Genomic DNA, 23,549 nt, shown 5'->3' with positions numbered 1-23,549 from the left:
GGTTATGTAAGCCTTTTGCGTTCGACGCCACTGTTCGTGTCAAAGTGCTTGAAGACCCACCGCATCAATATTCCACATGCAGACCGCATGCACGAGATCGACTGGATAAGCAACATGCGACCTCACCGACTACCCGGTACGGCTGTCCCGAAATGACCAGCCTTAAGCGCCTCGTTGACCCACGGTTTGACTCTTGGCCCAACAGCCAGCTTGTTAAAGCCGTGAAAGAAACCTTCAGGTGTTCTTGAGGATGTGAAATAATGCACCCGCCGCAAAGCGGGTTCCTGGATACCGTTGGGAATATCCGTACCCTCGGGGCCAGACCTTCTACAAGAGGCCAATGCTCCAAGGATGGCACACTCCAAGAGGAGGCGCTGCCCTTGTTGATAAGGCTTCCATTACATGCATAGAGTACGGGAATACCACCTTAGAGAGTAATTCATTAGTAAAATCTTAGAAGTGTACCGCTTTTGTAGTACCACAATCGATACCGGGTATTGATTACCCCGGGTGAGCCACAACTGAGCGCCACTTCTCTCCGCATGTCACCCGCATGCAGAACATAAGCACCGTCTTCGAAGAGACCCGGGATCCAGCACTTCCATGTCGTCCCCCACGAAACAATGCCCCAATGGCTCGCCCCACCTGCGCCGTGTCAAGCTGGCACTGGCTTGTGTCTCCATTGCCGCAAATACGTGAGTCGTGCACGACTCAGCCGTGCTCGCGATGACGCTCATGACGCGGAATACGATATATCATGGGCAGTCTATGCGCTGGAGGGATAATCTGCTTCCCGCTCATAGCCCCCACACTCGTCACCCAACTCAAACTGACACAACCACAGCTGACCACGGTAGCCCTCGCGTAATTGATGTTCATTCATTGTCACTCTCCTTCCGTCTTGCTCAGTTTTATGCATACAGCGGAATGGCGGGTCAGTACCTGTTCGCGGCATTCGCTGGCAAGGCCATCGACTATTATGGCCCGTGGATATGTTCCCTCGCCTCTGCTGTCCTGTTCTCGACTGGTTCGGGCTCTTCGCTCGGGAGATAGCCTTGACACCAGTTGATATGATATCGTCACGTCCAGTGATTCATCGTACCGCAGACTCGCCTTCTATTTCCTTATCTGCGCCGCAGGTACCGTATGCTCGTGGGTATCGTTTCTTTTCCCGTCATGACAAGATATTGCTGACGACCGACAAAGATTCTTATCGGCCGTGGTTACTGCCTCCAAGAATTTCCCTCACTATATCGGATTGGCTACTGGGACGAGTGCCGCTCTATTTGGACTATCGCCCACGTTTCTGTCTATCCTCGCCACCCGTTATTTCTCTCGTCCTGATACCGGCCTCGACGTCACTCAGTTCTTGCGATTTCTCGCACTCCTTTCCGGATTCGTCCACCTAGTCGGCGCGTTTACAATGCATGTTCAACCTCCAGTGGAAGAATGTCTATCAAAACCGTTCGATACCGATACCGAGGATCCAGCCGAATTGGCAGACGAGTGCACTTCGTTGCTACCCAAGACGAGCTCCGCCGCATCATTCGATGTAACGCCTGCTACGGATGAAGACCTCCGATCACAGTCTGCCCTTGATATGCTCAAGGATTTCAACTTTTGGATACTCGCCTTCATAGTATTTGTCATCCTTGGTTCGGTATGTCCACACACGCAACACGCATCATAATTCTCCACCTCACTTTTTCTCCCATGCAGTGTGAGATGGTCATTTCCAACATCGGCACAATAGTGCTCTCCTTGCCTTCACGATACTTTCCGACAACAGCCCTCGATGGCATACCCTCTGGCGACCTTGCCACCTCTACGCAAGTCAGATCTATATCCATCGCGAATACGGTTTCTCGTTTTGTCGTAGGACCTCTTGCAGACTTCGTTTCTCCTGTCCCATCGCATCCGCAACCCAGCTCGCGAGGTACACTCAGGAAGCACTTCGTTAGCCGTCTCGTATTCCTTGCCTTCTCGTCGTCCGTCCTCGTATGTACATGCTTGTGGACGGTCGTCGGTATCCGTTCCCAAGCTGCCCTGTGGGCACTGAGGTGAGATATCGACCTTCTTCATATACTGGTCTTGCATACAAAAACCTAATACCTTGCAGTATCGGAGCAGGCATCGCATATGGTTGCGCCTTCACCATTCTGTACGTCCATCACTTCCCTTCCCTCCAGGGGCTTCTACTTGATATCACTTCGCTTTTCACAGACCCTCTCTGGTCTCTTCCATATGGGGTATCCACAATCTCGGACGCAACTACGGCATCCTCATTTACGCTCCCTTCCTCGGTACATCTGTCTTCTCTTACCTGTATGCGTTCGTCGCTGTGGAACATACCCCGGCCGACGGGGGCGTGTGCATGGGCGTACGGTGTTGGCACGCAACGTTTGAGGTGAGTGGGGTTGCTGCGGCGCTCGCGTTCGTTGCGACGTTGTGGTTGTGGAAAACTTGGAGGGGGAAGGTGTAATGATGCGTGCGCGTGGGTATACTCGCTCGTTGGCTGGGGAATATATGTTCTCTTTCGGACCATACCTGTGAAGTACAGTGAAATTTTACTCGGCTGGATCGAACCTGGGGCTGGAATAGCTTGAGTGTCGTGGCGACCCGTGACATCTTTCCCAGGGAAGATTTACGGTAAAGCCGACTCTGGGGATGGTAGCGGACAGAGTGTGTTCCGGATGACGATGCCACCTCTTCCGTTGAAAAGTGAGGGAGTATTGAATGCTGAACCGTAAAATCAAAAGTCAATTCTTCCTACTTACGATCCAGTAATGGTGCCTATTAGATCACAGGCGATAGCTCGTGCTATATGCACATCGTGGACTTCTCTACAATGGCACTCGGAGACTCCCCCTTCACGATTGCATTGCTACTACAAGATAACGACCCTTGCATACGAGTGGTGCGCAAAATTTATTCAGCGTTTCTTCCTCGGGCCTCGGCAGGGATCTTTGAGCGCGGCGTGTGAGAGAATAAAGTCACATTGGAAATCACCTATGATCCTCAACGTCTCAACCTGCTCTCGTACTGCGGCCAACTCCACTAGATTCTGCAAACCAAGACGACATGCTCTCTTTGTACTGATCGGCTCGGGGCGAATACAATATAGACCAGGAAGTAACCACTGCAGTCGTTTTGCAAACACTGGGGTCTTCCGGTTCCGGTACTCACCTCCAGAAATTTCTCTCTCGGCTCCAAATTTAGTTTTGCTACCAAATCCACGACCGACAGTTGAACGTACAGTTGCACCTTTTCACATCCATATTGGGAACGAGCCTAGGTGAGCCGGTCGCGGAGTGTGTAGTTGCTTTGTTTCGTTTCGTGACCCACGGATGTACCCCTTCACAGGGCCTACCATCCATACAATATCGTACGATAAAGTGCCCGTGAAGCTGCTTATCATCCGCACCAGTAACGTACGCAACGACTTGTCCACATCGAGACTTGTACTCAAACCTGCGAGCGATACCTGCAACTTTGTGGGTGTGGGCGTGGAGTATAATCCTTCACTTTGAACTAGTGTTAGCCTTGCCAGGGTACGAGGACAGACTGCGAAGCTGTTCCTGGTCTAACGGGCCGACCTCCGAAGTTTTAATGTGCCACTGAGTCAAGGAGCATCTGCAAAACTACCCGAGGGAGTGAGCAGGTTATACCTGCCTCCGTTTGGAAGTGACTTGTCGTAAGACTCGCTAAGACACTTGTTGGCCAATGAGAGAGCTCGCTCAAGTGCGGAAGAGCTGTTAACAGCCGCGTCGCGTAGCTGTTTCCCAGATGAGTGCAGGTTCTATGGCACCTTGGTATAGAGCCGCATGAATTTACTAGAAGCATCAACATTCCAGACGCTTCAGATAACAGTGCACCCTGAAAAGGGAGAAGACAGGTTCACCGACGTGACGAAGGTCACGTGCCAGCCTGTCACTCCATCACCAGCGCGTATCGACGCGTTTTAAATCGTTTGGCCCTTCAATCACTACCATGACCACCGCGTGTGCAGATGGCGACCACGAAGAATACCAATACCTGAATCTCGTTCGACGCGTCATCGAGAATGGGGAGTGTCGAGACGACAGGACCGGTACTGGCACACTGTCCATCTTTGCTCCACCTTCGCTGCGCTTCTCCCTCAGAGACGGGACATTTCCACTTCTTACCACTAAGAAAATATTTGTGAAGGGTATTGCTGAGGAGCTGCTATGGTTCATACGTGGGGACACGGATGCGAAAGTTCTCGACGCCAAGGGCGTCAAGATATGGAACGGGAATGGTTCGAAGGAGTTCCTCGAGAAGCGTGGTCTTGGTCATCGAGAGGAGGGTGATCTGGGTCCGGTCTATGGATTCCAATGGAGACACTTTGGGGCGGAGTATGTAGACTGCAAGACAGATTATGCGGGACAAGGGGTAGATCAACTGCAGGAGTGCATAAGGAAGATCGTGGAGACACCCACGGACCGCCGCATCATTCTCAGCGCTTGGAATCCAGCTGGTAATTATGGACGGTGCCTTCTAAATCCCGCTCAGACTCAGACTCTCTTTGAAAGCTATACCACTGATGGCGTTGCCTCCCTGCCATATGATGTGCCAATTCTACGTCCATATCACCCCCAACGCCTCCTCAAAAAATCGCTTGTCTTGTCTTATGTACCAGCGTTCTGCCGACCTCGGACTGGGCATACCCTTCAATATCGCATCCTATGCTCTGCTCACACACCTAGTCGCACAAGTCACCAATACCGAAGCCCACGAACTGATCATCCAGCTTGGCGATGCGCACGTGTACAAGAACCACGTGGAAGCGCTCGAGAAGCAGGTGGAGCGTCATCCTAAGCCCTTCCCGAAACTGCGGTTCAAGAAGGAGTTGGAGAGCTTACGAGACCTCGAACAGTTGAAGTATAGTGCTAAGGAGGCGGAGAGTGATTTCGTCGTTGAAGGTTACCAGTCACATGAAGTGATACCGATGAAGATGAGCGTGTAACAACAACTACTGTTGTAATTCTTGGATACCCCCTGTACACGTATTTACTTCGAGCCGTGTACTTTAGATGTGTAGTACAAGGACCGTTCTTGCCCCGGAATGCTGTCGTGTATGAGTACTGTGACGGCAGGTTTTGTCTCAATCAGTCTCGAACTATCAGGCAATGAATGGCAGCCAACTATGACGTCGATAAGCATATTCAGTATTGTTCATTTCAACTCAAACAATTCACTGTGTGTGCGTCCTGAATACGCTCGGATGTTCCGAGCTTAACAGCTTCGAGCTTCTTCATGCCCAATAGCGATTTCGCCCACCTTTCTGATATCTACATATTATTAGTAGCACACTCGGATAATAAAAGAAGACATACGATGCAACTGAATCCCAGCGAGATTGCGTGCGCTGCAAAGATGACGGTGACCAAATATCTCGGTCTGATAAGATGGATCCGAGCACCCAGGGGGAGAAGTGTTACAATACTGAAATCCACATCACTTGTTGTTGAGTCCCCTATTAGTTCGATAATCTACATCATCCCTGCTCCAGAGCCGAGTGCGTGAGTGCTAGAGTTGGCTGTCCTGCTGCCGGTCCTTGTGTCAATAATGACACAGTAGCTTGCAACGTGTCTACAGCATTTCCGCGCGCTTATTGCAACTCCATTTTCAACGTCGACCTCATCCAGAAAAGTTTGAACGAAACACATACTGGTTTCTCAATGGCTCGCCGAATTTTTAGATGCAGAAAGCCGTCTGGCTCTCCATCCAACCCTGTTTCCGTAAGGAGTTCATTTGCCTGCAGGCGATTGTAGTCACTGATTCACCAAGAAACAGCCACAAGGTGGTGTAGCCCCGAATGTTGGAACGCCGACACCGCTCGCAAGTTTGAGGCACATCTTCCGTCGGTCGAACCAAGGCTCCATCGCAGCACAGACTGCTGACACAGGCGCCAGTGGGGGTGCTCAGCAGCAAAGAGAACAAACCCAGGCGACCCCAACTCAGGATGTGTGTGATCTACCTCATCCCATTGTTGCGATGGCCCTGAGTAACAATCGTGTTGGACAGATGCAAAGGCCAGCCCACGACTCAGAAACAGTGCCCGTGCCGGCTGCGCATGATGTCAATACTGTAGTCGGGCCATCCGGCGACACCGGCGATGGTGCTGTTGACCCCGCCAGTACCACGCTCAGTCCGGCCTCGGCATTGGTAGGCAGTGAAGTCGACGCTGCTCAACAGGCCCTGGATCGTATGGCGCCCATACCAGGCACTGGCCAATTAGCCATCGAGCTTGTTGCACAGGCTGATACTGCGGCCGCCAGCATCCAAAACCTCAGCAACACGTATCTCCAGCCTCTCAAAACATTTAACTCCGTCGTTACTAGTATCGCCAATGTACGCTCATTGCCCTACATATACTCACATACTCTGATGTAAGGCTGCAGGTTCACCCCTATGCCCAGATTGCGCTGGGAATCTTAACCGCTACTTCTCAGGTACGTGTTCACGCCCCGGTTGTATGCGCTGCGCACCTCACACATTCCTCTGTAGTCGCTTCTCAATCAAGCTAACCTGGACAGGGAGGTATTCGGCCTCCTTGATACAGTCAGAACCGTCTATGGATTCCTTCTGGAGGACGATACCATTCGGAACATCGATAGTATGAAGGAAACTTTGGGGAAGATTGCACAGGTGATTAGCGATGCGGCCCGATTCATCAAGAATTACTCGGAGACGAAAAATTTCTGTACGTTGGTTACACCTTTTATCGCAAATCTGACTCAAATTCTTCTCAGGGAGGAGACTAGGAAAGAACATAATGTCGGAGACGCAGACCACGACTGATGGTTACGTCAAGTTGCTGAACGACTTGATGCAACAGTATCGCGACCTTGCGGTCCGGGATATTCACACCAACGTGCACCACATACTTGAGGATCTGAGCCTAGAAGGCATGGCTTATGCGGGTGGTGCGAGTGTCAATAAGACGAAGAGATGTTTGGACGGCACCAGAACTGAGATTCTCACGGAGATCGTTAACTGGATCCATAACACTGATGAAGGTACTCCGCGTATTTTCTGGCTGCATGGGCAGGCCGGGAGAGGGAAGTCTGCCATCGCGCATACCATCTCCCTGTGGCTCAAAGATACTGGAGGGTTCGGGTCGTGCTTTTGCTTCGCCCGTGATAGGCAAGCCGAGCGTCGCGAGGAAAAGATATTTACCACCATTGCACGCGATCTGGCAGACCGCGATCCCGCATTCCGGCGGGCTCTGGCCGATGCAGTTGCCAAGGACCATTCCCTCAAGACCACATCTGACGTCACGTTGCAGTGGGAGAAGCTGATATTAGAGCCGTTGTCGAAGGCGTCGAGTACTATCATTGGAAGTATGGTCGTGGTGGTCGACGCGCTGGACGAGAGTGGCGCGGAAGGATCACGGAGCCACATCTTGTCTGTGCTTGCATCACGAGCCGATGAGCTCCCTCATAACTTCCGTGTCTTCGTAACCTCCCGCCCGTTGCCAGACATTGGACATGCGTTGAGAGCTGCTCCGCATGTGAGGGCAACCTCTTTGGACGATGTTTTTGCAGAGTGGACAGAACGCGATATCCGACTGTATGTTTCCAAGCAACTTGGACACCTTCCAAACATCAGGGACGCTGAAGTTCAGAGAGTCTCCCAGAAGGCGGATTGTCTATTTGAATGGGCTCGTCTAGCCTGTGATTTCATCAAGTCAAACCGAGCTGGAACAACTGTACAGGAACGCTATGATGAGGTGATCACTCTCCAGTCCGAAGAGGGACGAACACTCTTGGATACCACGTACCTGGCGATCCTGGAGAATGCTATCTCCAAATCGAAGAAAGCTCTTCAACGATACCACTCGGTGATGGGCCAAGTTGTAATGACGCTTGAACCTCTACCTATGGCGGCCTTGAATCATGTGCGCCGACATTTCCCAAACGAGCAGGACCACTACGATGTTGTCGTCATCCTCGAGTTCATGTCCCCAGTACTTGGGGGCATTACAGATCCCTCCTCTCCCGTTCGACCCCTCCATGCGTCCTTTTATGACTTCCTAACTGATCATTCACGGAGTGGAGCCTACTTCATTGACATCTCTTGCCCATATAACCTTGCTATTGCCACATTGCAAATCCTTCATGGTGACCTTCGGTTCAACATTTGTGGACTGGAAAGTTCGTACTTGAGCAATGCAGAGGTTGCTGATTTATCGGAGAGAATCAGCAAGAACATTCCACCCCATCTATCTTATGCTTGTCAATTCTGGTCGCAACATCTGGAGAACACTAGATTTGACTTGACTGTTGCAGAGTGGGTAAAGGCCCTTGTGGGAAGTGAAAAAATTCTATTTTGGCTTGAGGCTATGAGCCTGCTGGGTAGAGTTGGAAATACTACTGCTGCACTCATTGCTACCAAAAGATGGCTCATGGTGAGTTTGTCATAGCTACCTGTATTTCATGTTGTCTGACTTGACATTGAAGAACCAGGATGGTGTCAAGAATACATTAGGTTTGGTAGAAGATGGAATCAGGTGTATTCAGAGCACTGGTGGTGCATTTTCTCACAGTGCACCACATCTGTATGTCTCTGCACTGGCATTTATTCCTAGGAAAACAGCACTGTCAATGATGCTGATGTCAAAATTTTCTTCCCTTCCTAGAGTTGTAGGAGGCCCAGAACACTGGTCAGCCACTCAACTGCTTGGCTTGGAGGGGCATACATATGGAGTCTTGTCAGTTGCATTCTCCCCTGATGGAAAGAGGATTGTGTCAGGCTCTTTGGACAAGACTGAGGGTCTGGGATGCTGAAAGAGGTGTGGAGATTGGCAGCCATCTTGAGGGGCATATGGATGCAGTCACTTCAGTTGCATTCTCCCCTGATGGCAAGAGGATTGTGTCAGGCTCTTGGGACAAGACTGTGAGGGTCTGGGATGCTGAAAGAGGTGTGGAGATTGGCAGCCATCTTGAGGGGCATACAGATGAAGTCTTGTCAGTTGCATTCTCCCCTGATGGCAAGAGGATTGTGTCAGGCTCTTTGGACAAGACTGTGAGGGTCTGGGATGCTGAAAGAGGTGTGGAGATTGGCAGCCATCTTGAGGGGCATACAGATGCAGTCTGGTCAGTTGCATTCTCCCCTGATGGCAAGAGGATTGTGTCAGGCTCTTTGGACAAGACTGTGAGGGTCTGGGATGCTGAAAGAGGTGTGGAGATTGGCAGCCATCTTGAGGGGCATACAGATAAAGTCTTGTCAGTTGCATTCTCCCCTGATGGCAAGAGGATTGTGTCAGGCTCTTTGGACAAGACTGTGAGGGTCTGGGATGCTGAAAGAGGTGTGGAGATTGGCAGCCATCTTGAGGGGCATACAGATAAAGTCTGGTCAGTTGCATTCTCCCCTGATGGCAAGAGGATTGTGTCAGGCTCTTTGGACAAGACTGTGAGGGTCTGGGATGCTGAAAGAGGTGTGGAGATTGGCAGCCATCTTGAGGGGCATACAGATAAAGTCTGGTCAGTTGCATTCTCCCCTGATGGCAAGAGGATTGTGTCAGGCTCAAGGGACAAGACTGTGAGGGTCTGGGATGCTGAAAGAGGTGTGGAGATTGGCAGCCATCTTGAGGGGCATACAGATAAAGTCTTGTCAGTTGCATTCTCCCCTGATGGCAAGAGGATTGTGTCAGGCTCTTTGGACAAGGCTGTGAGGGTCTGGGATGCTGAAAGAGGTGTGGAGATTGGCAGCCATCTTGAGGGGCATACAGATAAAGTCTTGTCAGTTGCATTCTCCCCTGATGGCAAGAGGATTGTGTCAGGCTCTTTGGACAAGACTGTGAGGGTCTGGGATGCTGAAAGAGGTGTGGAGATTGGCAGCCATCTTGAGGGGCATATGAATGCAGTCACTTCAGTTGCATTCTCCCCTGATGGCAAGAGGATTGTGTCAGGCTCAGGGGACAAGACTGTGAGGGTCTGGGATGCTGAAAGAGGTGTGGAGATTGGCAGCCATCTTGAGGGGCATACATATGGAGTCTTGTCAGTTGCATTCTCCCCTGATGGCAAGAGGATTGTGTCAGGCTCAAGGGACAAGACTGTGAGGGTCTGGGATGCTGAAAGAGGTGTGGAGATTGGCAGCCATCTTGAGGGGCATACAGATGAAGTCTGGTCAGTTGCATTCTCCCCTGATGGCAAGAGGATTGTGTCAGGCTCAAGGGACAAGACTGTGAGGGTCTGGGATGCTGAAAGAGGTGTGGAGATTGGCAGCCATCTTGAGGGGCATACAGATAGAGTCTTGTCAGTTGCATTCTCCCCTGATGGCAAGAGGATTGTGTCAGGCTCAGGGGACAAGACTGTGAGGGTCTGGGATGCTGAAAGAGGTGTGGAGATTGGCAGCCATCTTGAGGGGCATACAGATGCAGTCTTCTCAGTTGCATTCTCCCCTGATGGCAAGAGGATTGTGTCAGGCTCTTTGGACAAGACTGTGAGGGTCTGGGATGCTGAAAGAGGTGTGGAGACTGGCAACCATCTTGGGGGGCATACTAATGCAGTTGTTTTAGTTTCCTTTTCCTCTGATGGCAGGAGGATCATTTCAGGCTCATTGGATGAGCAATTGATGATGTCTATGTCCAATTTGAGCAATGAATTTCAGGTTCTGTCTGACAAAGCAGATGGTAAGCTCAATCCCCCTGTGTTGTATTTTGATTCATTAAAGGCAATTCCAGTGATCAGCTCATGTCATGTCTGCTTCTCATTTGAGCCTTCACATGCGCTCTGTGATAGTAAACAACTTATTGATGGGCTTCTGCATCAAGATAGGCTGACACAGGCTGAACCAGTTAAGCTTCACCATGATGGTTGGATCAAAGGTCCAAGGGGTGAATTACTGCTTTGGGTACCTATAACATTGAGGTCTCCATTGTACACAATGAGGACCAAAGTGGTCATACCCAGAGGTTGTTGCATAGAGTTGGACTTAAGCCACATGGTTCATGGGCATCAGTGGCATACATGTTACTAGCCAATTGGACAGGTGGCCATTTATATGTAGCCTACATGACTGCATCCCCATGTACATACCTTTCCTGTACTATACTGTGTACTAGTTTTTCTGTTTGTTTTTGCTTGCTGTTATTTACATCTGTCCTTAGTATATGCAATCCACACTGTGTCCCTATATATGACTACTCATGGGAATCAGTGATGATGTCAATGTGGCTTCATGCCACATCCCATAGCTACTGCATGAAAGCCTTGCCTCACCCAACTTACCCCTAATGTTCACTGTCCAGCAATGGATTGGGCAGTTGAGGCATAATGTAATTTGCAGGCAAATATCACACATAATTGAGCAAATGAATGAGCCATCTCCTCCTTATAGTAGGTTGTCATATTGTTTGGAGTCAGTGTGTAGTGACTATAGTGACATCAATCTTATTGCCTGTTGCATACCAAGATTGGCTATGACATCTCTGGCCACAAAGGACCATTTGTACAGTGAGGGACAAAAGTGTTGCAATGTTTGTGAGGTGTGAGTTGCTGCCAATGTAGCTCAGGCTATTCTGCACAGATAATCATGATACCTATACCATTGGAAAGGGGTGGCTCTAAGCTTGCCAGAGCACTAAGGTTCAGTCCAAACAACTCAATACATGCTGAGATACACCCTATTCTTTCCAAAAGGTGCATTGCAATGCTTTTGTCCCTGACTGGTGAAATAGTGAAAAGTGACCTTTTGATGGGATTGAGGGCATGAAGGATGGGAAAATATGATTACATAATAAACCACATGATCATCCAGATGATTTGTCAGCATGTAAACAAAGACAAACATTGGACTTGTACCATTAATCCTCCCTCTTTTACCACAACTCATGAAATCATCTCTCTACCTCACATGGTCATTTTCTCAAGGAATTCTTATCAAATACTGGTGGCCACCATGGTGCCATCAGTATAACATGCTCTCAGAACCATCAGTCCCTTAAAAAACCTGCTGTCAGTCATTTCCTGGACTGTTTCCCCCCCATGCCTGAGGCTAATCAGCACTTGGAAGGCTGAAAATGTTATGGAGGTCAATCTGTTGCTTCATCTCAGGCATGGGGGGGGAAACAGTCCAGGAAATGACTGACAGCAGGTTTTTTAAGGGACTGATGGTTCTGAGAGCATGTTATACTGATGGCACCATGGTGGCCACCAGTATTTGATAAGAATTCCTTGAGAAAATGACCATGTGAGGTAGAGAGATGATTTCATGAGTTGTGGTAAAAGAGGGAGGATTAATGGTACAAGTCCAATGTTTGTCTTTGTTTACATGCTGACAAATCATCTGGATGATCATGTGGTTTATTATGTAATCATATTTTCCCATCCTTCATGCCCTCAATCCCATCAAAAGGTCACTTTTCACTATTTCACCAGTCAGGGACAAAAGCATTGCAATGCACTTTTTGGAAAGAATAGGGTGTATCTCAGCATGTATTGCTTCATTTTGGCTTAACCTTAGTGCTCCACAAAGCTTAGAGTCACCCTTTTCCATTGGTATAGGTATCATGATTATCCATGCAGAATAGCCCAAGCTACATCAGCAACAAGTCACACCTCACAAACATTGCAATGCTTTTGTCCCTCACTGTAGTCTGACCTAGAAAACCCAACTCCAGCCCTAAATAACCCAACTCCAGCCTAGATAACTCAAGTCCAGTGTTTTACCCCTATCTCTGGTGTCACACACCAAAGGTGTTTGGTGAGGTGGACATGGATACAGCTGATGAGTGGAGGTGGAGACCATAGCCCTCATGCAAAGAAGGACAGCCAGAAATGTCAGCAGTCATCCCTCACACAAGAATGAGTCATCAGTGCCAAAGAAAAGGAAAGGGAGCAAGTTAAGCACTGGTTAAAATTCTTAAGTGCCCATGTACAGCATTCCAGTTTTTGACATATTTCCACCATTTCTGCAGATACCAAGACCATTCCCACACTCGCTTGTAGTGCTCAGCCACACAATCTTACCTTCCAAAATTGGAAAGGATTTGCACACTCCACATGTTTCTACAGCACTCCCTCCAAAAGATGCTCATTTCACTAGGTTCTTCTGATATGGCTGCCTCCACATCAGTCATTTCACTTGTCCCCTTTGCTAGGGACCATGGCTACATATATCTGCCAGGAGTTCCTACCAGCTTCTGTCCTGAAGCATCCTGGTACATCCCACCCTTGTCTGTGCCCTCTCAGCCCATCCAGCTTGGACAGCATGTTCTTTTTGTCAGTATGACCTCTAGGAGGATGTTCTTTGGTCACCTCAGGTCTGTCATTCACTTGGAAAGGTCTTATGTGGTCATTTCAGTCTCTCCAGTCTAAGAGGCATATGGATCCTTCCTCCCTACTCCCTGCAATGTCTTCATACCAGTCTCATCCATCATTCTTCCAAGATTGTGACAGCTACAGTATAATCTACTGTTCTCCACTCTCCCTGATCACATCCATGACAAGTATGATGCACATCTTGCCTCCTTGTTGCAAGATACAGCAGAAGACACTCCCCCTTCATCCTCTCTTCCAACAGAGCCTCATTCATGAAGTTTTTATTTGCTTCACTGAGAGGATGGTTTGGGGGGGAAAGTTGTGATCCCCTACGCTCCTGTCACCCCACAGACCCCCAAAGCTTGACCCCTGTTGACATCTGACTCACCCTGTCCACTTTTGGATGTACTATATTGGCATCAGATCGGTGCTGCCTCCCTGTCATCCCACCTTGGCCTAGAAGTGATCTCTTCAAGATGTGACATGCACAGCCTCCCCCTAATGTGATTCCAGTGTGCTTTCCCAGTTCCTGACATTACTTGACTCATACTTTGATGTTCTGACTGTCTCTGACTCACCTATTGCCAATACTTACCAATCTTTTGACTTTGCTTACTGATTTTTCACCTTTTGGCTTGCTAATCCTTACCAATGCTTTCCAAGATGATTACCCATCACTTACATTCCTTACTCATCAGTTACCAATCACTTACCAAGTGTTTGCACCTTGTTTTCCAAGGGCAACACCCCTGTACTGTATATAAATCACTGTACTTAGATAGCAAAAAAAAAAAAGAAGACATCAGAGAGCCCCTCTTGCTCACATTTTATCATCACTCAGTAATTCATTCAGCAGCTTTGATAGTTGAGACTTTATAAGGGTCTAACTATCATCTACTTCACTTATCCTTGTCTATCATCAATATACTTCATTCCAGGCCCTCCCTGAGCTCAGTGCAGCTTAGAACATCAAATTAAGTTGCCATCCATCCTTCTGTAGGCTGATAGCAGTCTACCCTATTGCTTTCTATTGCATTCTTGCTCCCTCTTCATCAGGAGCACCCCCAACCCTCAGCACCCATCCTTGAGTGTTATAGTTTGCAAAAACACCCAGGTCAAAGGTTCTACCATCTAGGTACTGCATAGGCACACCACCACTTGCTCTTATTGTCTTTTGTGTTGGTTTTGGTTGGTTTTCACCACTGAACCACACTTTGACTCACACCATCACTCTGGTCACACACATGTCAAGTCAGCATATGTACAGCACCTGCATGAGGGTGAGGGTACATACAACAGATGAATCCCACTGCCTACACTGCCACTACCTCAAGGAATACAACCAGGCTCACAACAAAAGGAGAATAGAGAGACAGCAAACCTGGGCATGATGGGGGTGATGGATGAAGATGATGATGAAGTTTTTGCCTTGGTTGCTGGGACTGCAGAGCTAGAAGGGACAGATCCCATCACAATTGAAGATGCTCATGTGAGACCTGATTGGTCAAAGTGGGAAGAAGCAATTAATAAAGAACTTACCTTGTTGGATGAAGCACAAACATGGAGCATTGTTGAGAGACCATGAGGTGTCAATGTAGTTGGCTGTAAATGGGTATTCCATATCAAATGAAACATGGAGGGAGAAATTGAAAAATACAAAGCACAACTTGTAGCAAATGGCTACTCACAGGTCCATGGCATCAACTACTATGATACCTATGCACTCATCACACACATGGCATCTATCCACACCATCTTTGCTATTGCAGCACAGAATGACTGGGATGTTGATGTTTTCAACTTCCAGAGCACTTTCCTAAATGGGAAGTTGGATGATGATGAAGTAATCTACATGCAACTGCCACCTGGACTCTCAGTTAACAGCAAATATAAAAACCCTGTCACCTGACTACACATAGCACTTGATGGATCAAAGCAAGGATCATTGAAGTGGTATGAGTGGCTGTGCACTGCACTTGCTATGCTTGGTATGCATCATGCTGAAGCTGACTGGGGCATTTTCTTCATGCACACAGGCTGGGACATCCTACTCCTCACATTGCACATTGACAACTGCACCATTACTGGCAATAACCCTAGCTTAATCAAAGGGTTCAAATTCAAAGTGGCTGTAAACTTCAAATTAACAGATTTAGGCCCCATCTTGTCCCCACTCAGAATAAAAGTTGTGCATAATTGCTCAGCATGCATGCTCTCACCCTTGCAGGCATCCTATATCGATTCTATGCTGTTAAAATATAATTTTGTAGATCTGCAGCCTGTCACAACACCTATGGACCCCTCAGTCCCATTCTCAACTTTGCAGTGCCCAAAAATGCACACTGAGGCCACACATGTGAAAAACATGCCATATCGCAAAGCCATCAGCTTGCTGATGCACCTAGCAGTCACCACATGCCCTGATGTGGCTTTTGCTGTTGTGACATTGTCAAATTCTGAAATAATCCCAGGTTAGCACATTGGGAGGGTGTAAAAAGGATATTTAGATACCTTTTAGGCACAAAAGGGCTTGTGTTGACATTCAGAGGTGATAGGTATGGCCTTGAGGGCTATACAGACACAGACAGCACCTCGCAGGAGCACAGGCATGCCATTTCTGGCTATGCCTTCCTGCTCAATGGTGGAGCAATCTCCTGGGCCTTGAAGAAACAAGAACTCATCACTTTATCTACTACAGAAGCTGAGTATGTTGCTGCCACTCACACAGAAAAAGAAGCCATCTGGCTTCATCGCCTCATCCAAGAATTGTTCTGCCCACTCTCACTCCCAACCACAATTCACTGCAACAATCAATCTGCAATCACACTCGCTCACCATGGCAATTACCATGCCTGTACAAAACACATAGATGTTCATTATCATTTTATATGCTATGCTATTGATAATGGCTTGCTTTGCCTTGTCTACTGCCCTACTGGCAGTATGGTTGCAGATACCCTTACCAAGGCTCTTCCAAACATCAGGGCCAAGCACTTTGCTTATGAGCTTGGACTCTGTGATGTTTGAGGGGGAGTGTTGTGTATTCTGTCTTTCACATTATACTTTCATCTGCATCTCACTTAGTATTATGGTACATGTTTAGCCATATTACATAATCATGTTCATTTTCATACTCAAGTAGCATACTCACACCTCAGTTGGTTACTTAACCCAACTGAGGTGAGCACTTTCCACATCCTGCCTTTACACTCAGCTAATAGTCCTGTAGTATATATTCTACAAGCATTGCCTGGAGAACCCCCAGGACATAGCTTGGAGAATCCCCAGAGTGGGTGGGAGAATCCCCAGCATTTCCTGGAGAATCCCCAGCAGTGCTTGGAGAATCCCCAGAGTGGGTTGGAGAATCCCCAGGACATAGCTTGGAGAATCCCCAGAGTTGGTGGGAGAATCCCCAGCATTTCTTGGAGAGCCCCTAGAGACAGGAGTTGGCTGGGAAATTCCAAGCATTGCCTGGAGGATCTGCTGCATACCCTGTGGATCCCCAGAGTGGGTGGGAAAATTCCAATGACACCTGGACAATCTTTGACTTGTATGCAATGGCCAAGACTGGAGATCACTGAAGACTTGGGAAGCATGGTGAAAGTATATGTCTGCTGTGCCTGGGCAATCACCATCACCAAGTATATTCTACTCCCTCCATCAGATGTAACCAGTCTTTCCTCAGTGGTCTATGGCCATGCTTTTTCACATATTCATATTGTATAGAGTGCTCAGATCAGATTCCATGGAAATAGATACTTGGCATGATACACACTCCTATCAGCAACATGGAGACACCAAATCATTTTGATTGATCCTTCATGCTGTGATGGTGGTCTATTTGAACTGGAGGTTCCCATGATCATCTTGGAATAGGTCTGTTTGGGCTGGATGCCCTGGGAACAGGTCCATTCAGGCTGGGGAAACTCCCAGGATGCACTGGGAATAGGTCTATTTAGGCTGGAGATTCCCCCAGGATGCCCAGGGAACAGGTCCATTTAGGCTGGGGAATCCCCCAGGATGTCCAGGGAACAGGTCCATTTAGGCTGGGAATCCCCCAGGATGTCCAGGGAACAGGTCCATTTAGGCTGGGGAATCCCCCAGGATGCACTGGGAACAGGTTTATTTAGGCTGGAGAATCCCCTGGGATACCCAGGAAATAGGTCTATTAACTCACTGGGGAAAGCCCCATTTGGACCCCAGGCACTCTGTTATAGATGTAATAATCCTGGAGAAAGTCCATGTCTCACACCTTGCTCTGGAGAATCTCCATGGCCTGGAAAATCTCCAGCAGTCACTGGGAATACCCAGGTTGTCAACACCTATTAGGTGGATACATCTATAAGAATATATGAACCTAATAGGTCCCCTGGGGGGGGTGACTGAAGTGGATCACCATCTCTTCACAGCTGGAAGGTGCTTTGCACCTTTGCCCATTCCTGCTCAAACACTACATACTACAATTAGCACCCCTTCTCCCATTTGAGCAGTTACAGCAGCAATATGCAAAGATTATATTCCTGGATGCCATTAGGCCCAGGTCTGTAAGCTCTTTGTCAGGGTCAATCATGCCAGGCCAACCTCTGGTCATGTGTCAGGGGTGGGAGCTCTGGGGTTAACTCAATTCACAATAGGGATTTTGTCAATGTACATTGCATCTAGCAAACTACATGGAGGCACATGGGAGATTGTGCACATCTCATGGACAGTGGCATGCACTGCTTGTATATTGACATTACTGGAGTCAGTGACAGTTCTGCGATCTTTTATGAGTTCCTGCAGCAAGAATATGCATTTGAGTGTGTTACTGTGTATGATGATTTTTGTGCCAGGTCAGCAGACCTTGAAGGCTCCATGCTGGTATGTTGTGCAGACTCTGTTTGCAAGCTTGTTGAACAGTATCTGTATTTGACATTGAAGCAACTTAGAGCTATTGCCAGTCATCACAATTTGGTTCTGCATAGTAACTTGCTTTGAGTGATATGTGTTGATGTGCTACACAATCATCATTGTACAGTTTCCTGTCCTTTGCTGGTGTACATGTTCCACTGGAGAGGGCATGTTTGTGGCTTTTTATCATTATGCACCCCACCCATCCTCCACATTATAAATGACTGCTCATATGCCACCCTCTCCCACCCCATAATCCATTAACTGATGCCTTTGAACTATGACACTGCATCTGTAACATTAAACAAACAAAAATAAAACAGCTGATTTTGCAACTTTTGCAGTACTGCTCCTGTGCAACTTTTTATACTACCCCTGCATAATTTTTAACACAGCCACTTTGCACCACTTTGCACTAGCTAGGAGGGCAGATAAAATAGATAAATGTAGGCAGGATGTGAACACAATTCATCAGCACCCTCTCCAGTCATCCTGCCCAATCCACAAGGCCATGATGCCCCACAGGGCCCACTTGAATGCTCAACCCCCTTCCCCCACCCCTCCCTGCCTGGTGGCAGCAAATTCCCATAGCATCGCCACCTGCAAATTCATGTGACTGCACTCTGTGCCACAAGTCATCACTAGCCTAGCGAACCTGGGCCCATTTCTTGGCAAAATACCCATTATTACATGGTTTATGTACAGTAGCATCGAAAACAAGTCCTGAGGAATGGGCAAGGAGTGCATGTAGCCCTGACTCACTTGCTCCCCCATGCACATGCCCTGCTTAGTCAGTAGCTGTGGGCACAGCCACCTGCAAATTTTCTGTACATTACTGCAAAAGTTGTGCAATCAGCTTGTTTTATTTTTGTTTGTTTAATGTTACAGATGCAGCATCATATTGAACAGATATGACATCTACCACCCAACATAAAACCTACAGAAACAAGTAGGTTATGTGTTGCCTTCATAAACAGCATCACCTCATAAAACAGACAGTCACATAAACTTCCCTTCCACCCTGCTTAAACATTTCCCTAGTGTAGTATCTGCATTTTAATAATAATGTGAATCACATGCAGAAGTGCCATAGTGCATGTATGGAGTCAGAGTCAAGCTCACTTTTACAGATTTATGGAAAGGTGGGAACAGTGTGTTACAAGTCAACAAAGGGTACAATCCCATTCCTCTCTGAGCTTTATGTTGGGTGGAAGATGACATATTTGTTTCGAAGGCATCAGATATAGTTTTGTGTTCAGGTAGAGAATGGCATATGAGCAGTTGTCAATGATACAGAGGGTTGGTGGGACACATAATAAGGAAGAACTGCAGACATGTCCTCCCAGTGTCCAGACAGTGTCAACAGTGCCCAAGCAGTGGAATGTAGCAAAGGGTAGGGACAGTCAAGACACATCCCCTGCCACACCTTGCTATGCAACTACCACCTTGTGAAAGGTCACAGTAGATCTCATGCACTTCATACTCAAGAACAGGTAATGTTCCACAAACTCTTGAAGCAAACTAGCACAACACAGCAATGATGTTGCTGTAGACTGCAACAACACATTGTGCTGCTGATGTAACATGCTCAAAGGCATACTCCCATTGTATACACTCATAACTGAGAGCTCTACCATCACTGACACCAGTGAGGTCCACATACAAGTGACAAATGCCACTGTCCATGACACACAAGTCCAATTGTGCAGCTCAAAGTTGTCTGACTGATGTTCAAAGGTGTGATGAATGCAATACCCCAAAGAAATGACCACCCCAAAAGGTGCAAGAACCCACATAACCAGAATGGTCAGTCCAGTATGATCATTGCTCACAAAGAGTTTGGAGACCTGGGCCTGATGGTGTCCAGGAATATGTATATTACCACAACCTGATGACTTATTCTCTGCTGATCCCTGGCCTAGTATATCAGGCTATCATGAACCTGGGATCACAGTCCACATCAATGCACAAATAATTCAAGCTCTTTGCCTGCTTCAGAGTGGTGGAGAAATGGACAGTATGCAGTGCATATGTACATACATTCATATGCCAAATGGAGAGGGAGGGGAATCTGCCTTGGTCACTCTTCCCTCAATGCAAACACACAGATGGATCAAGTCTTTTTCAAGATTTTTGGCCAGAGTGCAGTGTGAACTTCATCATAGATGATAAAGCAGATCTGTTTTCACTTGGCTTCAATGCCAACCTGCTCAGAAGGGCTGGCAGAACTGCCATTGGGCATGGTGAGGGTTTTGTAGGTTGACAAGCTGCAGGGTAGTCAGATGTAGAGAAAGGATTATACTGTAGGTATGTAGGTAGATAAGTGTTCCAATATAATGAATGGAATGGACCTCCTCTCAGACTTCAAGTTGGTTGAAGCTGAGGTGCAGTAAGAAAAGAAAAAGAAAAAAAAGAACAGCTAAGCATCCACTTCTGGATTATGTAATGCTGTGCTTGGGTGAATCATGACTAAGGTAAATATTCTAAACTCCAACAGAGGGTTGAGCCTGCTCATCCTGGAATGTTTGATGAACCTGCTATTGAAAATGATGAGCAAGATTGTCAAAAAAGTCACCATCATGAAAAGTCTGGAAAGTCAAGAATAGTACAGACAGTCAAAAAAATGGTGTGGATAGTCAATGGATAGTTAAAAATAGACCACATAGCCAGAAAGAAATGGTACAAATAGTCAGAAAAATAGTACAGATAGTCAAAATTGAAATTGAGACTGCTAGAAATAGTCCCAGTGACTATCCAGACTTAAAGGCATGGATAGACATCAGTTAATTTCCTGATGCTACAGCACATGATGTGCATGAGATACCATTCAGGATGCCATTCCAGCATTTGGTGGCTGTGATACATATCACCAAGATGGACATGGACAAATTTGTCAAGCATGTGGTGGAGCCTCCCCAAATTCCTCCAATTGAAGTGCTGGTAATAACACAGCACTACAATACTGTCATGTCATGTTCAATTCTCTCCTCAGCAGAGGTAAGGAGTGGTGCTGCATCATACTCTTCATGATTTACAAATGGTCCTGTGTGGCCAGAGATATCTTAACCAATCTTGGTATGCAACAGGCAATAAGACTGATGCTACTGTAGTCACTACAACTGACTCTGAACAATATGACAACCTACCATATAGGGGAGATGGCTCATTCATTTGCTCAACTATGTGTGATGTTTGCCTGTAAATTACATTATGCCTCAACTGCCCAATCCTTTGCTGGAAAGTGAACATTATGGCTAAGTTGGGTGAGGCAAGGCAATTCATGCAGTAGCTATGGGATGTGGCATGAAGCCATGTTGACATCATCACTGATTCTCATTGGTAGTCATATATAGGGATGCAGTGTGGATTGGATATATTGAGGACAGATGTAAATAACAGCAGGTGAAAACAAACAGAAAAACTAGTGCACAGTATAGTACAGGAAAGATATGTACATGGGGATGCAGCTATTCAGGCTACTGTTAAATGATTGCATTTTCAATTGGCTTGTAACATTTATGCCACTGATGCCCATGAACCATGTGGCTCAAGTCCAACTCTATGCAACAACCTCTTGGTATGACCACTTTGGTCCTCATTGTGTACAATGGGGACCTCAATGTTATAGGTACCCAAAGCAGTAATTCACCCCTTGGACCTTTGATCCAACCATCATGGTGAAGCTTAAATGGTTCAGCCTGTGCCAGCCTATCTCCATGCAGAAGCCCATCAATAAGTTGTTCACTATCACAAAGTGCATGTGAAGGATCAGATGAAGCAAATGTGACATGAGCTGATCACTGAAATTGCTTTTAATAAATCAGAATACATCACAGGGGATTGTGCTTACCATCTGCTTTGTCAGACAGAACTTGAAATTCACTTCTCAAATTGGACATAGACATCATCAATTGCTCACCCAATGAGCCTGAAACAATCCCCCTGCCATCAGAGGAAAAGGGAACTAAAACAACTGCATTAGTATGCCCCCCAAGATGGCTGCCAATCCCCACACCTTGTTCAGCATCCCAGACCCTCATAGTCTTGTCCAAAGAGCCTGACACAATCCTCTTGCCATCAGGGGAGAATGCAACTGATAAGACTGCAGCTGTATGCCCATCAAGATGGTTGCCAATCTCCACACCTCTTTCAGCATCCCAGACCCTCACAATCTTGTCCAAAGAGCCTGACACAATCCTCTTGCCATCAGGGGAGAATGCAACTGACCAGACTACATCTGTATGCCCCTCAAGATGGCTACCAATCTCCACACCTCTTTCAGCATCCCAGACCCTCACAGTCTTGTCCCAAGAACCTGACACAATCCTCTTGCCATCAGGAGAGAATGCAACTGAATAGACTGTACCTGTATGCCCCTCAAAATGGCTGCCAATCTCCACACCTCTTTCAGCATCCCAGACCCTTACAGACCTGTCCAAAGAGCCTGACACAATCCTCTTGCCATCAGGGGAGAATGCAACTGACCAGACTTCACCTGCATGCCCCTCAAGATGGCTGCAAATCTCCACACCTCTTTCAGCATCCCAAACCTTCACAGTCTTGTCCCTTGAGCCTGACACAATCCTCTTGCCATCAGGGGAGAATGCAACTGATGGGACTCCATCTGTATGCCCCTCCAAGCCAAGCAGTTGAGTAGCCAACTAGTGTTTTGGACCTCCTACAACTCCAGGAAGGGAAGAAAATTTTGAGATGAGCATCATTGACAGTGTTGTCTTCCTAGGAATGAATGCCAGTGCAGAGACATATAGATGTGGTGCACTGTAAGAAAATGCAACACTGGAGCTCTGAATAAATCTGATTCCATCTTCTACCAAACCTAATATGTTCTTGTCACCATCTTGGTTCTTCAATGTCAAGTCAGAAAACATGAGATGCAGGTAGCTATGACAAACTCACCAAGAGCCATCTTTTGGTAGAGATGAGTGCAGCAGCAACATTCCCCACTCCACCCAGCAGACTCATAACCTCAAGCCAAAATAGAATTTTTTCACTTCCCAGAAGGGCCCTCACCCACTCTGTAAGGACCAAGTCACATCTAGTCTTCTCCAGATGTTGGGACCAGAATTGACAAGAGTATGATAGATGAGGTGGAATGTTCTTGCTGATTCTCTCTGGTAAATCTGCAACCTCTGCATTGCTCAAGTAGGAGCTCTCCAGTCCACAAATGTTGAACTAAGGTCACCATGAAGGAGTTGCAATGTAGCAAGAGCAAGGTTATATGAGCAAGAGGTGTCAATGAAGTAGGCTCCACCCCGTGAATGGTCAGTCAGGAAGTCATATAAGGACCCATGGAGGGGTCGAACAGGAGCGGAGGGATCTGTAATGCCTCCGAGTACTGGGGACATGAAC

General features: G+C 47.4%; 2 protein-coding genes across 2 annotated transcripts; both read left to right on the top strand.

The window, feature by feature from the left end:
• Positions 1 to 603: 603 nt before the first annotated feature.
• F5J12DRAFT_969138 (MFS general substrate transporter) lies at positions 604 to 2,634 on the top strand (the record flags this gene model as incomplete). Its single annotated transcript, XM_051750056.1, has 8 exons — positions 604 to 695; positions 766 to 853; positions 910 to 1,027; positions 1,090 to 1,156; positions 1,207 to 1,660; positions 1,720 to 2,060; positions 2,120 to 2,161; positions 2,224 to 2,634. 8 exons carry the CDS (start codon positions 604 to 606, stop codon positions 2,480 to 2,482), a joined length of 1,461 nt encoding a protein of 486 aa, XP_051594957.1. The 3' UTR covers positions 2,483 to 2,634.
• Positions 2,635 to 3,750: 1,116 nt separating this feature from the next.
• F5J12DRAFT_864893 (thymidylate synthase/dCMP hydroxymethylase domain-containing protein) lies at positions 3,751 to 5,377 on the top strand. The gene is made up of 3 exons (XM_051747024.1): positions 3,751 to 4,497; positions 4,553 to 5,165; positions 5,220 to 5,377. Exons 1-2 carry the CDS (start codon positions 3,991 to 3,993, stop codon positions 4,985 to 4,987), a joined length of 942 nt encoding a protein of 313 aa, XP_051594956.1. The 5' UTR covers positions 3,751 to 3,990; the 3' UTR covers positions 4,988 to 5,165; positions 5,220 to 5,377.
• The last annotated feature ends 18,172 nt before the right edge of the window (positions 5,378 to 23,549 follow it).

The sequence above is a fragment of the Pisolithus orientalis genome (genome assembly GCF_024613125.1).
Source record: "Pisolithus orientalis strain OTSU chromosome Unknown F5J12scaffold_65, whole genome shotgun sequence".
Classification (NCBI taxonomy): domain Eukaryota; kingdom Fungi; phylum Basidiomycota; class Agaricomycetes; order Boletales; family Pisolithaceae; genus Pisolithus; species Pisolithus orientalis.
The sequence above is the reverse complement of the archived record's forward strand: the minus strand, read 5'-3'. Positions and strand labels throughout refer to the sequence as shown.